Here is a 13,898-nt window from a genome sequence, read left to right on the forward strand (position 1 = left end):
GCGGTCAAAGTGCCGGCACATTACCGGGTTTTGTCGGACATTAAAGCCCCGCTCGTGTCTCCGGTTCGTGTTTGCAGATGACGGAGAGTCCGGACAGCAGCGTCCTGCCGCGGACACACAGCGGCGGCAGCGGGCCAACGGTGAGACCCGGTCATCCGGAGACATGGTGGACAGGCTGCAGTGAGCGCTGTGATTCTCTTTAGTCTCAGTTTACCGACAATAACACTTTCACTGCTGGAAGCCAATCAATACAACTGTTCGAATGTTATTGATGATCGTCTGCGGGTCGATAATCAGACGCATGGATTAGTGAAACATCTCAGCTATGGTTATGATGTCACTTTTAAAAGATGACGTCAGAGTGAGCTGCTGACCAATTAAAAAGGTTCCAGTAAAATGATTATGACGCAATAATCTCAACTGTACTTTCAAGATTCTGCTTTCTGTTAATTTCATCAAAGAAATTCAGATTGTTCACAGTCAACAGTTCAACAGATTTGAATGAAATTTGACATCAATCAATCATTGGTTGAGTGTAGTAAATAGTCATGATTGGTTCATTTATTGTTTGATAATACGTTAATTTCATATATATGATATAAATATGATATACATGCTGTGATACAGCTGCGTATATTTTCATATTAATTCTTCAGTCGGGTTCCAGAGTTTCATGTAACTTTCTCTGTAACTTTGACTCAGTTGACTCCAGTTCACAGTATTCAGTTTGTATTTTACTACTGAATACTATAAATCAGTTGAAGTTGTGTACGAATGCAGTTTGTAATAGACAAAAAATTTTCAATGAATATTTCGTGAATTTATTGTTGAATTCAGAGTAAATCTTTGTCTCCTGAAAAAAAATGAGCATGTGATCATTTATTTGTTTAGCCTGTTAGCTTGAGTCACGGCAGTCATAAATCCATTAATTCTGACATTCACACATTAAAAGATGCCCAAATAAAACCTTCACATTACAAAGGAAGCATTAAAACAAAACAATTAGAAACATGTAAAACTCTTATATCAATATGACACAATAATTCTGTCTGAAGAACAATGAGAATAAGACAATATGTAATAACATCAAATTACATATAACAATAAATTGACAAAACAGCTGTGAAGGAAAAATGAGAAAACTAAAGATTTTACATTTTAGTCAGTCATCGTCTGCTCAGCTGTTTCTGTTTGCGCAGTTTGACACTCTGACCTGTGGGCAGCACTGCAGGCTGATCCCGATCCACCTGAACTGTTTGTACAGTCTCTCGTTTGTTGAATTCAGCAAAGTGAGCTGTAATTCTGATTGAGTTATTTATTTTATGTTTGAATGTCTCATTCTATTGAAATTATTGGCTTTGTCTTCTGTTGTAAATGCTTAATGTGTGTTGTTGCTAGTAACTAAGTACATTTACTCAAGGACAATTTTAAAGTACTTCTCTGAGTATTTCCATCTTGTGTTGCTGCTGCAGATACAACCCTATTTCCATAAAAGTCGGGACGCTGTGTGGAACATGAGTAGAAACAGAATGTGATGGTTTGTGAAACACTGAAACCTCATATTTAATTGAAAATAGCACAAAGATGACACATCCATCCATTTTCTTCTGCTTATCAGGGGCGGGGTCGCAGGGCCAGCATCTAAGCAGGGATGCCCAGACTTCCCTCTCCCCAGACACTTCCTCCAGCTCTTCCGGGGGGGGGCCCCGAGGCATTCCCAGGCCAGCCGAGCGGCATTGTCCCTCCAGCATGTCCTGGGTCTTCCCCGGGGCCTCTTCCCGGTGGGGCATGCCCAGAACACCGGTACAACGACCGCATTACTGCAGCCGCCGCACCGATCCACCTGTCAATCTCACGCTCCATCCTTCCCTCACTTGTGAACAAGACCCCAAGATTGAACTCCTCCACTTGAGGCAGGAGCCACCCTTTTCTGGTCGAGAACCATGGCCTCGGACTTGGAGGTGCTGATTCTCATCCCAGCCGCTTCACACTGGGCTGCAAACTGCCCCAACACATGCTGGAGGTCCTGGTTCGAAGAAGCCAACAGGACAACATCATCTGCAAAAAGCAGAGATGAGATCCTGTGGTCCCGAAACCAGACTCCCTCTGACCCTTGGCTGCGCCTAGAAATTCTGTCCATAAAAATAATGAACAGAACCGGTGACAAAGAGCAGCCCTGCCAGAGTCCAACATGCACTGGGAACAGGTCTGACTTACTACCAGCAATGCGAACCAAGCTCCTGCTCTGGTCCGTAGTAGAGGGCCCTGGACTCCATACTCCAGAAGCACCTCCCACAGAATTCCACAAGGGACACGGTCGAATGCCTTCTCCAAGTCCACAAAACACATGTCAACTGGTTGGGCAAACTCCCACGAACCCTCGAGCACCCTGCGGCGGGTGTAGAGTGTCCATGACTAGGATGAAAACCGCATCGTTCCTCCTGAATCAGAGGTTCGACTATCGGCCGAATTCTCCTCTCCAGTACCCTGGAATAGACTTTACCAGGGAGGCTGAGGAGTGTGATCCCCCTGTAGTTGGAGCACACCCTCCGGTCCCCTGACTTAAATAGAGGGACCACCACCCTGGTCTCCCAGTCCAGGGGCACGGTCCCCAACTGCCACGCGATGTTGCAGAGGCGTGTCAACCAAGACAGCCCTACAACATCCAGAGACTTGAGGTACTCAGGGCGGATCTCATCCACCCCCGGTGCCTGCCACTGAGGAGCTTCCGAACTACCTCGTTGACCTCAACCTCTGGGTCCCCAGTCGGAGCACTTTCCAGCGCCCCTCCCACAGACTGCAAGAAGGGCAGGTACTCTACCCGGCCCGTAGGCCGAAACAACAGTGAGGCACCTGTCCCCAACCCGAAGGCGTAGGGCAGCGATCCTCTCGTTCACTGGGGAGCTATAAGCAAGCCCACACCAGCCTGCCGCCTCTCACCGTGGGCAACTCCAGAATAGAAGAGAGTCCAGACTGTGCGTGGAGGTGAGCCCGACTATATCTAGCCGATCCCGCTCAACCTCCGGCACTAGCTCGGGCTCTTTCCCCCCCAGTGAGGTGACATTCCATGTCCCCATTGCCAGATTCCGAGTCCGGGGATTGGGCCATCGGGGCCCACGACTGCCACCCAAATCCCACTGCGTCGCCCCCTTCTGATCCCTCCTGCGGGTGATGGGCCTACTGGAGAGCGGGCGCATGTTGCTCCTTCGGGCTTTGCCCCGCTGGGCCCTGTGGGCGAATGCCAGCGAGCCCCAACCCCAGGCCTGGCTCCAGGGTGGGGCCCCGGTAATGTCAGTCCCGGCAATGCAGTGGTCCTTGTTGTTGTGTCTTTCATCGGGGGCTGTGGAACCGCTCTTAGTCTGACCCATCACCTAGGACCTGTTTGCCTTGGGAGACCCTACCAGGGGCAATAAGCCCTGGACAACATAGCTCCTAGGATCATTTGAGTACTCAAACCCTACACCACAATAAGGTGGCAGTTCAAGGAGGAGAAAACACATCAAATGTTGAAAATAAAAAATTTCATTGTTTTTGAAAATGATTTCCTCATTTAGAATCTGATGCAGCAACATGTCTCTAAAAAGTCGGGACAGTGGCAACAAAAGACTGGAAAAACTGTGAAATGCTAAAGGAAACATCTGGTAGAACATCTCACAGTCAATCAGGTTACCTGGTGACAGGTGAATAACATGACGGGGTATAAAAAGTGTCTTTCTGAAGTACTCTGTGACAGACTGTGCTGGAAAATACTGCAACATGCTAAGAATAATGTTTCTCAACATAAAACTGCAAAGAGTGTGTGGATTTCATTGTCTACAAAACATAACATCATTAAAAGATTGAGAGAATCTGAGGAAACCTCTGAAACCACCACTGGCTGGTCCTGATCTTCAGGCCTCAGACGACGCTGCTCTGACAGACAGTTGGATTCTGTTGCTGTCTTTTCATGTAAAACACATGATAAGCTATGAGAAACATCTCCTTTGATGGTCGTTTTAGTCCTTAAAGTTTCATTTTACAATAGAAAAGAATTTAATTGTAGTTCCAGTGAATTAAGCAGACAAACATGTAAAGAAAATCTTAAAACCGGTGGCTTATTTCACTGCTAAGTATCAGGTTTATTGATATGTAAATTGACCATGAGATACACCAATACCTCCCCCCTCCCTCCTGCAGGTGGTGAAGGTGGAGTCAGGTGAGTCAGGTGTGTTGGTCCTGACCCCATCACAGAACACAGAGCTTCACTTTCTGCGTTTGCGGGTTCGAGAGCTGGAGAAAGAGAAAGCCGAGCTGTCAGCGGAGAACCAGAGACTAAAAAATATGCTGGTCCAAGGTGAGTCCAGATCCACGTCACTGTCACCTGATCTACCTGTTCACAGGTGACGAATCAGAGACCAGTCAGGCTCCGGCAGGAAGTCAAAAAATAAGTTTGCTGAGTTGTTGCTGAACCTTACTTCACTTTTACTTCCTGTCACATCTGATCAAATTTAATCTGACCTGATTGATAAAATAATAACACTTTATTAATCTCAGAGGAGAAAACTCACATTCGTCTAATCTGGTTTAACTCATATGGTTTAATCTAATTTGAATTAGTTTAATCTGGTTTAAACTAGTTTAATCTAATTTTATATGTTTTGGTTTATGATAATCTAGTCTGGTTTAATCTGACTGTATTTAAACAAATCTAATAGATCTTATTTTATGACATTTAATATGATTACATTTCCCAGAAATCCCAGGGCTCTTGTCCACCATGTGGCAGACATTGGGCCAGGCCAACAGTCATCACTTGGTCTCCATGTCAACAAGCAGGAGCGACAGTTACGCTCCATACAACTCAACCAATCAGGACGGAGACCTCAGCCCCCAGGTCTACCTCCAGCAGTTCCAGGAGGAGCTGAGCGGGGGATATGATGTACTGGAGTCCTGGGGCCCGCTGGGCTCTGAGAATAAGGAGGTGTCAGGAGGAGCCGACCTGGGCCTGGGGAGCCACATGGGGGAGGAGGCACCGCTTTGCAGCCAGACTGATATGGAGGAGCTGAGGAGGAGCTGCTCCGAGAGCCACTGCACTTTGGGACACGTTAACGGACATGTGAGAACACCTCTGATCCGGTTTACACTGGATCTACTCAGTCTCCACTGGATCTGATCTGGTTTACAATGGAACTGGTCTAATAATATATGGTTTACGTCCGATCTGATTTGTCGGTTTAAGCCAGATCTGATCTGGTTTTCACTGAATCTGATTTGTTTCCACTGGACCTGATCAGGTTTTCAAGTGATCTGATCTATATAAACAAGATCTGATCTGTTTGGATCTGGTTACACTGGACCTGGTCTGGTTACACTGTAACCGTTTTAATCTGATCGGCTCCCAAGGCACTTCTGCCATACTGTTTTAAATGATCTGATTTGGTTTCATCCGACCTGATGTATTTTTAAAATACCGTGATCTGGTTTAAACTAATCATATTTGATTGAATCTGTCCAGGTTTTAAACTTGTGTTATTGTGTCATTCTGTTCAGGTGAGCCAGGTAGAGGTGTATCCGGGCTCTGGTGTTCTCTGTGAAGTCCATTCATGGCAGGCAGCCAATCAGGCACAGTCCCCCACCGCGATGGCCCGGACACTGCTGATGGGTGTGTTTGATATGAACACACTGATGAACAGTAACTTGCGAGGCGGACGGAGCCGCCGGCCCGCCTTCCAACCACAGCGCAGCGCGCTCGACCCACACAAGATCAACGCCATCTTCAGTAGGTTCAGACAGTTCATGGAAATGTTCCTTTCATCTGTCCATCTTCTCTCTGATGGTCTTCCTCTCTCTGTTTCTCAGATGCCATCTTGGCTCGATTTCCTCTTGCCAAGAAAGGAGTCATCGGCTCGGGAATCAACTCTAAACTGTCTGAGATCCGTTTCCACTCTCGAAGAGCCAATCGGGACCCTCGATTCCTCTGATGGTCAGCTAGACAGCTCCTCCTACCTCACAAAAAAACATCCAGACAACCATCCAATGAGAACACAGCAGTCTGGTGCTGCTGGACCAATGAGACAAGACAAGACTAATTTCAACATCTGTTCAATTTCAGGTCAGGTCTGGTTTTCATGTCATTATGTCAGCTGCCCTGTTGCCATGGTGACAAAGAGACACAAAACCATCATAAACTGATGCAAAGTGACTACAAAGAGAGTAAAACAACCACAAAATGACCACAAAGGGGCTCAAAGCCACCACGAAGAAACCCTAAATATTGTCGTTCTTTGTGTCATTGTGAGTCTTCAGCTGCTCGCAGTCTGATTTTTTTATGTTGATTTTGTGTTTTCATGTGTTACAGACATGTTGTAGCATCACGTATGTTGAGCTGCACACCTGTTAAATGCAAGGTGTAAATACATTGTGATGTCATCTGCCTGACCACATCTGCAGGTGGTCTGGTTCTCATTGTTCGGATGTTAGGTAGATGTAAATGCAATCCGTACAACGTGCTGGCATCCGCACTCAATAGAACATTGGTAAAGGTATTTATTTATAGTAAACACAAAATATAGGTGGTTGTTTAAATTTAGAGCAAGCGAGAAGGCTGAATAATATCCGTTTACAACGGCCAGCAACCAATGAGAAAACCATCGATGATGAACATCATCCGGGATCCTGGAGATGTCATCGCATTTGTTTTCAAGGTTCTACATCCAAGATGCTCCCAGAACGCACCAAAAGGTGTGTTAATCAACAAAACAGGAAGTGGAGTGTGTGGAAATGAAGGAAAAGCAGTAAGATCTCAGTGAGGAGCCCTGAAAACCATCAGGTTCACACCCGATCATTATCCAGATCTCATTTTAATCCAGGTGGAAATGACATCACCATTCAGCACGAATAAAAGTCATGTTGAACATCCGCCTGGATGACAATCCTATTTCTTTCCTTCTCTACCTCCTCTTCCTCCTTCGCAATCGCCACCTCTTCTCTACCTCCTTCTCTCCTTCTTTACCTCCTCCTCTTCTTCCTCCATCTCTCCTCTTCTTCTCTACCTACTCCTCCCTTCTTTACCACCCCCTCCTCTCCTTCCCTACCTCCTCCTCTTCTTTACCTCCTCATCTCCTTCTCTACCTCCTCCTCTTTTTCTCTATCTCCTCCTCTACCTCCGCTTTGTGTGTGTGCGTCTCTGTGTGCGTCTGTGTGTGCATTTCTTTGTGTCTTTCTATGTGTGTGTGTGTGTGTGTGTGTGCGCGTGTGTATGTGTGTGTGCATGTGTGTGTTGGAATGTGTGTGAACTCTCCATTCAGAAGCTCCATTTGAATATGAATCAGCAATCGCCGGGCGGAAAACACCCGACACAAAGACATTCGCCTTGAAATTCTGCTTCACCTCCCTCTCTGTGCCCCCCGCCCCCGGCCTGGACTTCCTGAAACAAGGCGTCCTCCTTAATGAAGACAATCTGCTTTTCTTTGCTTATGAAAGACGCTCTGAGGACTCGCTGAGACTGCCAAGGACAGAGACAAAGATACCAGGCTGGGGGAGGAGGTGGGAGGAGGCGGCAGAGGGAGGAAGGGGAGGTGGCGGCAGAGGGAGGAGGTTGGACGAGTCAGACCTCTCCTTTCAGACAACATGGAGGTCTGGACTCAACCCAATCATCTTACAACAGATCAAGATCTCCTCAAAGACTGTGAGAGGGAGGGAGGAGAGAAGATGGGAGAGGAGGAGAGGAGGAGAGGAGGAAGAGGAGAGGAGGTGATAGAATGAGGAGGAGCACGAGAGTAAAAGCTGAAAGTTTGTAAATGAACTTGAAGTCTCATCTGATTTTCATTGTTCATCAAACTGATCTGAAAACAGTGTTTCAGACATCGGTACTAAGCAGGAGGAGCTGCTCCTCTTCAACCACACAACCTTCATTTTGTTGAACTACACCTTTAATTAAATCTTCACAATAAAAGCTGCTTCTTCTGCTCTTTGTGTCTCAGGTTGATTTGTGGAGTCTGTGCTGGTTCATTAGTCTGGCTCAGTCTAAAACCTGGACCGCGACCAGCCAGGACCTTTCCCAGGACCTCCTCCATCCATCACGCATGACGAGGCAGTACTCTGAGTCTGCACTGAAGGAGAAGTACATATTCTACAGTCTTAAAATACTCAAAGTTGGACCCGCATTGAGTAAAAGTACACATGTGTTATCATCTTCATGTAGTTAAAAGGAGGAGGATTAATTTATTTCTTGTATTTGTAAGAAAACATGAGTAGCAGTAAAACAGTAAAACAGTGAAACAGTGAAACAGTGAAAGTCTAAGCAGGGATGCCCAGACTTCCCTCTCCGCAGACACTTCCTCCAGCTCTGTCGTGGGGGCCGCAAGGCATTCCCAGGCAAGCCGAGCGGCATAGTCCCTCCAGCGTGTCCTGGGTCTTCCCCGGGGCCTCTTCCTGGTGGGGCATGCCCGGAACACCCTCCCAGGAAGGCGTCCAGGAGGCATCCGATAAAGATGCCCGAGCCACCTCAGCTGGCTCCTCTCGACGTGGAGGAGCAGCGGCTCTACTCTGAGCTCCTCCTGTGTGACAGAGGCCCTCACCTGGTCTCTAAGGGAGCGCCCCCCCACCCTGCAGAGGAAACTCATTTCAGCTGCTTGTATCCAAGATCTCGTTCTTTCGGTCATGACCCAAAGTTCATGAGGTAAGGGTAGGAACGTAGATTGATTGACTGGTAAATCGAGAGCTTTTTCTTTCAGCTCAGCTCCTTTACCATGACGGACCGGTACAACGACCGAATTACTGCAGCTGATGCGCCTATCCGCTTGACAATCTCACGCTCCATCCTTCCCTCACTCCAAGATCCTTGAACTGTGGATAGTGGATTTGGATGTTTGTTATCACACAGGAACAGAGGTTATTGCACATAATAACTACACAGTAGAGTTGTACAGTCTGACAGCGGTGGGGATGAAGGACCTGCGGTAGCGCTCCTTCCTCCACTGAGGGAGTCTCAGTCGGCCACTGAAGGAGCTGCTCAGCTCCTCTACAGTCCGGTGCAGTTGGTGAGAACTGCTGTCCATGATGGCTGTGAGCTTGGCCAACAGCCTCCTCTCACCCACCTCCTCCACAGAGTCCAGTGGGCAGCCCAGGACAGAGTTGAATAACCTGACAGCTGTTGGTGCGAAAGACCTGCGGTAGCATTCCTTCTTCCGGAGTGGATGCAGCTGTCTGTTACAGAAGGAGCTGCTGAGGGCCACCCCAGTGTCATGCAGGGGGTGGGAGGGGTTGTCAATGATCTCCTCTCGCCTACTTTCTCAATGGCCTCCAGAGGGCAGTCCAGGACAGAACCAGCTCTCCTGACCAGTCTGTTTGGACTCTTTCTGTCGCTCTCGAGCTTCCACAGCTCCCGCAGACCACTCGTAGAAGATTGCAAATGCAACCATAGAGTTACATACTCCAAAGGACCTCAGTCTTCTCAGCAGATGGAGACGACTTTGGTCCTTCCTGTGCAGGGCATCTGTGTTGGTTGTCCAGTCCAGTTTGTTGTTGAGGTGCACACCCAGGTATTTGTACTCCTCCACAATCTCAATGTCCAATCCCTGGATCCTCACCAGTGTGATCTGTGACACTTTTCTTTGGAAGTCTATTACCATCTCCTTGATCTGGCTGGCATTGATGTGCAGGTGGTTCAGTCCACACTGGTGACAACTTCCCTGTATTCCAGTTTGTTCCACTGTGATACACATCCAATGATGGCTGTATCGTCAGAGAACTTCTGGAGGTGGTAGCTGGTTGTGTTGTGTCTGAAGTCTGATGTGTAGAGGGTGAAGAGGAAAGGAGAGAGGACAGTACCCTGTGGAGCCCCGGTGCTGCAAACTGCCACATCCGACACACAGTCCTGAAGCCTCACATACTGTGGTCTGTTGGTGAGGTGGTCGATGGTCCATGCAGCCAGGTGACAGTCTACTCCAGCTCCTTCCAGCTCCCCCCTCAGCAGTGATTGCTGGATTGTGTTGAAAGCACTGAAGAAGTAAAAAAAACATGATCCTCACTGTGCTCCCAGTGCAGCTACAGCTGGGAAAGCATCTGTGCAGCAGGTAGATGATTGCGTCTTCCACACCAATGCCCGGTTGGTATGCAAACTGTAGGGGGTCCAGTTCCCTGCTCACCAGGTGACAGAGGTGGTTAAGTATAATCCTCTCCAAGGTCTTCATCAGCTGGAAAGTTAAGGCTACCGGCCTGAAGTGGTTGGGCTCCCTGGGATCTCTGGCACTGGAACCACACAGGAGAATCAAACCTGTTGAAAAACAGGTTCGGCTCATTTGCCCATTCCTGATGTCCAAATTACACTGTCATCGTGATGACGTATGAGAACTCTCTAGGGATGTAACACTGAATGCTAACAGCTCCTTAACACTAATGTGTTCTGGGGCAGGCCTTCTGCTGTTCACAAACCCTGCTATGCCTCCACCCTTCCTCTTACCACACCCCATTGCTCGCCTGTCCGCTCTCAGCAGATGAAAATTGTCCAAAACAACATGCGTGCCCAGCGTGAGTTTGTTCAGCCACGTCTCAGTGAAGCACATGATGCTACACTCCCGTTGCAGACTGGTTAGCGCTATTAGCTCTTCCATGTTATTTTGGAGAGATAAGAGACGGTATGGATGTTTTATACCGTGTTCTCTTGATCCGGAACTCCAGCTCTGCATCCCCCTTTCCGTCTCCTTATGTCCGCGGGGATCTCCGGTCTTTCTGCCGGGAGTACGCTCGTGTTGCTGCTAACAGCTAACAGCTGTTTCCAAGTGTAAACAATAGAGCCGTGGCTGAATCGATCTCCTGATGTTGTTTTTAAAAGTCCAGAAAAAGAGTAAAACAAAAAAATACAAGAAAACACTAAAACAAAGAAAAGCGGTTGTAGCTGCTGTGACAAGCTGCAATCTCTAAAACTTCAAAACTGTGAAAGGTTGAAGCATTAATTAGTTAAACGGTGAATCAGTTAAACGGTGAAAAGGGGGTGAAGCAGTGAAACAGTACAGTCGTTGGTTTCTGCTAGACATCAGCAGAACAATGTATTATTGGGGGCAGCCGTGGCCTAGAGGTTCGATTCCCCCACCGGACTGGCCCCCTCCATTCGGCTCATATGCCATTGAGCAAGGCACTTAACCCCCCTATATGCTCCCCGGGCACCTGATGCGGCTCAATAAAGTAAATAAAAAATTTTAAAAACCTGGGGCCTTGGATTACTTTGTCTGGCCACCTCATCACCGCCCTCGATTGCTGCCCCCCATTCGAAGAGGAGGCGTCTCGCAGTACGACAGGAAGCAGGCGAGGTGTAAGTGCGGGCTATCCCGGCTAGGCTAGTGGCTATCCCAATCATTCTCCTTGCAAATGTACGCTCCCTGGATAATAAAATGGATCACATAAGTCTCTTGAGGTCAACCCAGTGTGTATTCACTGAAACGTGACTTAATGACAACATCCGGGACGCTGCTGTTCATCTAGACCGGCTAACGTGGCGCTGAGAGGACAGAGCCTCGGTTAAGAGGGGGAAAGCTTGTGCTGGTGGAGTCTGTGTTTCTCGATGCCGTGGTGGTCTGCACACGTCGTTCACCACCGGTGGAGTTTATGTTCGCCAAGCGCCGACATTTCTATCTGCTGAGGGACTTTACAGCCATTTTGTTGGTCGCTGTTTTATTTCCCCCGTCCCAACAATAACCCTAACGACAGAAAGGAGTCACTCATTAGACAACCAATCCAGACGTACTTGTCAGTCTAGCTGGGGGTCTCCATGCAGACCATAAGACAGTGCTCCCAAACACACCAGCATGGAGCACTCTGGACCAAGTTTACACAACCTCCAAAGGAACAACCCCTCCCCCACCTCGGCCTCACTGACCGCATTACTGGTCGTGTGTAGAAAGAACGTGAAGAGGAGTTTAAAGATGTCTCCTCTCTGAGCCAGGCTGCTTTAAAGCCTCCACCATCATACCCGTGCCAAAGAAGTCGTCTCCATCCTGCTCCAACGACTACCCCCCTGTAGCCACAGGTCCACCAAGGATGCAGTTTTTTTTACTAACTGTGCACCCGCCCACAGCGCAACATGCGTGTGGTGGGCTTCATGAGCAACGATGAGACTACAGGAACGAGGTGAACTGGTCATGTGGTACAGAGATAACAATCTCTCCCTGAACAGTGAAACGCTGTCAGTCGGTCTGATCTGTGACATCACCGACGATATTTGATAAAAACAGGTTTCATCAGGCCGCTGTAGAAATCTCTGCAGACAGACAGACTTTTGTTTCCTTTTGTTCTTTTGTCTGATGGAAAACAATGATCCAACACACAGTCAGCTGATCACACACACACACACACACACACACACTCTTTTCTTGTAGTGATTTAACAGTTTAGAAGCTCAGGGAGAGAAAAGGAATTAAACAAATATATAATAAAGGATATAAGTACATGGGCTGGGGAACACTTCTAGATGTATGTGTACGTATATGTATAAATGTGTTATGTCTATAAATTGTATAATTGTCTTTTTTGTGTGTTTGTATGTACTGTATATGTATTTTGTGGTAAAATAAAATAAAAAACAGCTACAAAACTGAGAATAGACCAACCAATCGCACACTTATGACCAGGTCGCCCATTATCTCTTCAAGTGTTGGGAAAAAACCCAGTACTTACCATCACTGCACCATTCTTGACAGATATGACACCCTTAGTTGGGAAAATAGACACACTGATAGCACAGCTTCCTGAGGCTCTTGGTAGCTTAGCATTACCCAGTTTCTTCTACTATTACTGGTCCTGTAATGTTCATAAACTTTTGTACTGGACTGCCAACACATCAGATGAAGAGCGCCCTGCATCTTCGAAACTTTCTCTTCACTCCCTGGTCTGCTCTTGGCTCCCTTTGACGCCTCCGACTTTACCTCAAACCCATTGGTTACTGACTCTGTTAGAATCTGGATTCAAATGAGGAAAAGCCTGGGCCTTCACAGGGCCTCCACAGGGCCTCCACAGGGCCTCAGACCTGTCCCCTATTGTAAATAATCACCTATTTCTGCCCTCTTGCACTGATTTGACCTGTTGGACCTGGTCTGACAAAGGGATAACTTTTGACTTTTATGTCCTTTTCAAAGAAATGTGACTTGCCTAAACCCCCCCTGTTCAGACAACACTGTGAGTCCTAGAAATTATAAAGTACAACTGAACTGATTCATAACTGTGTTGTGCTGGGAAACACGATCACTGGCTGGTAATGTTCACAATATTTGACTGAATGAAAAACTACGTTTAAATTGTGAGTGAATTTATGCTAACGTTTGCTCATATCCTTATTGCGCAATATGTTACTTTTTTTTACTGTTTTGTGTATTTTCTTCTTTGCAGTACTATTAACACTGTATTATCTGAAGGCAACAGTATATTATACTCTTGTTTATGTGTATTTCTTTCATTCTGTATCATGTTTTCATTGACTTTTTTGATCTTTTGTTTTATGTAACGATTTAATTTCCCCTGCATTAGATTAACAATACTTGAAAAACTGAAACTACAGAGGTTCGCTCTTCATCTCGCAGCAGGAAGGTTGGATTTAAGGTTGGACTCTACAAACAAGTCCAGCTGCCTTTGATCAAACCCTCTTTGGCTAACCAAGACCTGAAGGACTGACAGCCTTCACAGAAAAATCTTAGTGATGGATTTACAGCTGGTGGGACCTGGTCCTGGTCAGGTCATGATTCGGCGTGGCACAGATAACTGGAAAGAGCCGACATATATTAGTCTTTGCTGTAGCGATGGGTCCGGTCAAATGAGCTGATTGGTCCAGTGTAGCTCCAAAAAGCTGAGGGGGTCAATCCCCAAGTCTTGGCTGCAGGCCCCCTCACAGGTTGAAGGTATGACCCCCACCAATCAGAGGGTCGAGCAGT

At 47.2% G+C, this 13,898-nt stretch overlaps 1 protein-coding gene across 1 annotated transcript; it reads left to right on the forward strand.

The window, feature by feature from the left end:
* The first annotated feature begins 11 nt into the window (after nt 1-11).
* LOC121614195 lies at nt 12-6,920 on the forward strand. Its single transcript, XM_041948002.1, has 5 exons — nt 12-140; nt 4,177-4,333; nt 4,734-5,095; nt 5,530-5,758; nt 5,839-6,920. The coding sequence occupies exons 1-5, from the start codon at nt 78-80 to the stop codon at nt 5,958-5,960; spliced, it is 933 nt and encodes a 310-aa protein (XP_041803936.1). The 5' UTR covers nt 12-77; the 3' UTR covers nt 5,961-6,920.
* Nucleotides 6,921-13,898: the final 6,978 nt, after the last annotated feature.

This window comes from Chelmon rostratus, chromosome 11, assembly GCF_017976325.1.
Source record: "Chelmon rostratus isolate fCheRos1 chromosome 11, fCheRos1.pri, whole genome shotgun sequence".
Classification (NCBI taxonomy): domain Eukaryota; kingdom Metazoa; phylum Chordata; class Actinopteri; order Chaetodontiformes; family Chaetodontidae; genus Chelmon; species Chelmon rostratus.

What these genes read in the sequence shown, in the direction of transcription:
- LOC121614195 (XM_041948002.1), top strand. Translation starts at nt 78, where the DNA reads ATGACGGAGAGTCCGGACAGCAGCGTCCTGCCGCGGACACACAGCGGC. An exon ending in GCGGCGGCAGCGGGCCAACG is followed by an intron (nt 141 to 4,176) that starts GTGAGACCCGGT and finishes TCCCTCCTGCAG; the next exon opens with GTGGTGAAGGTGGAGTCAGG. An exon ending in CAAGATCAACGCCATCTTCA is followed by an intron (nt 5,759 to 5,838) that starts GTAGGTTCAGAC and finishes TCTGTTTCTCAG; the next exon opens with ATGCCATCTTGGCTCGATTT.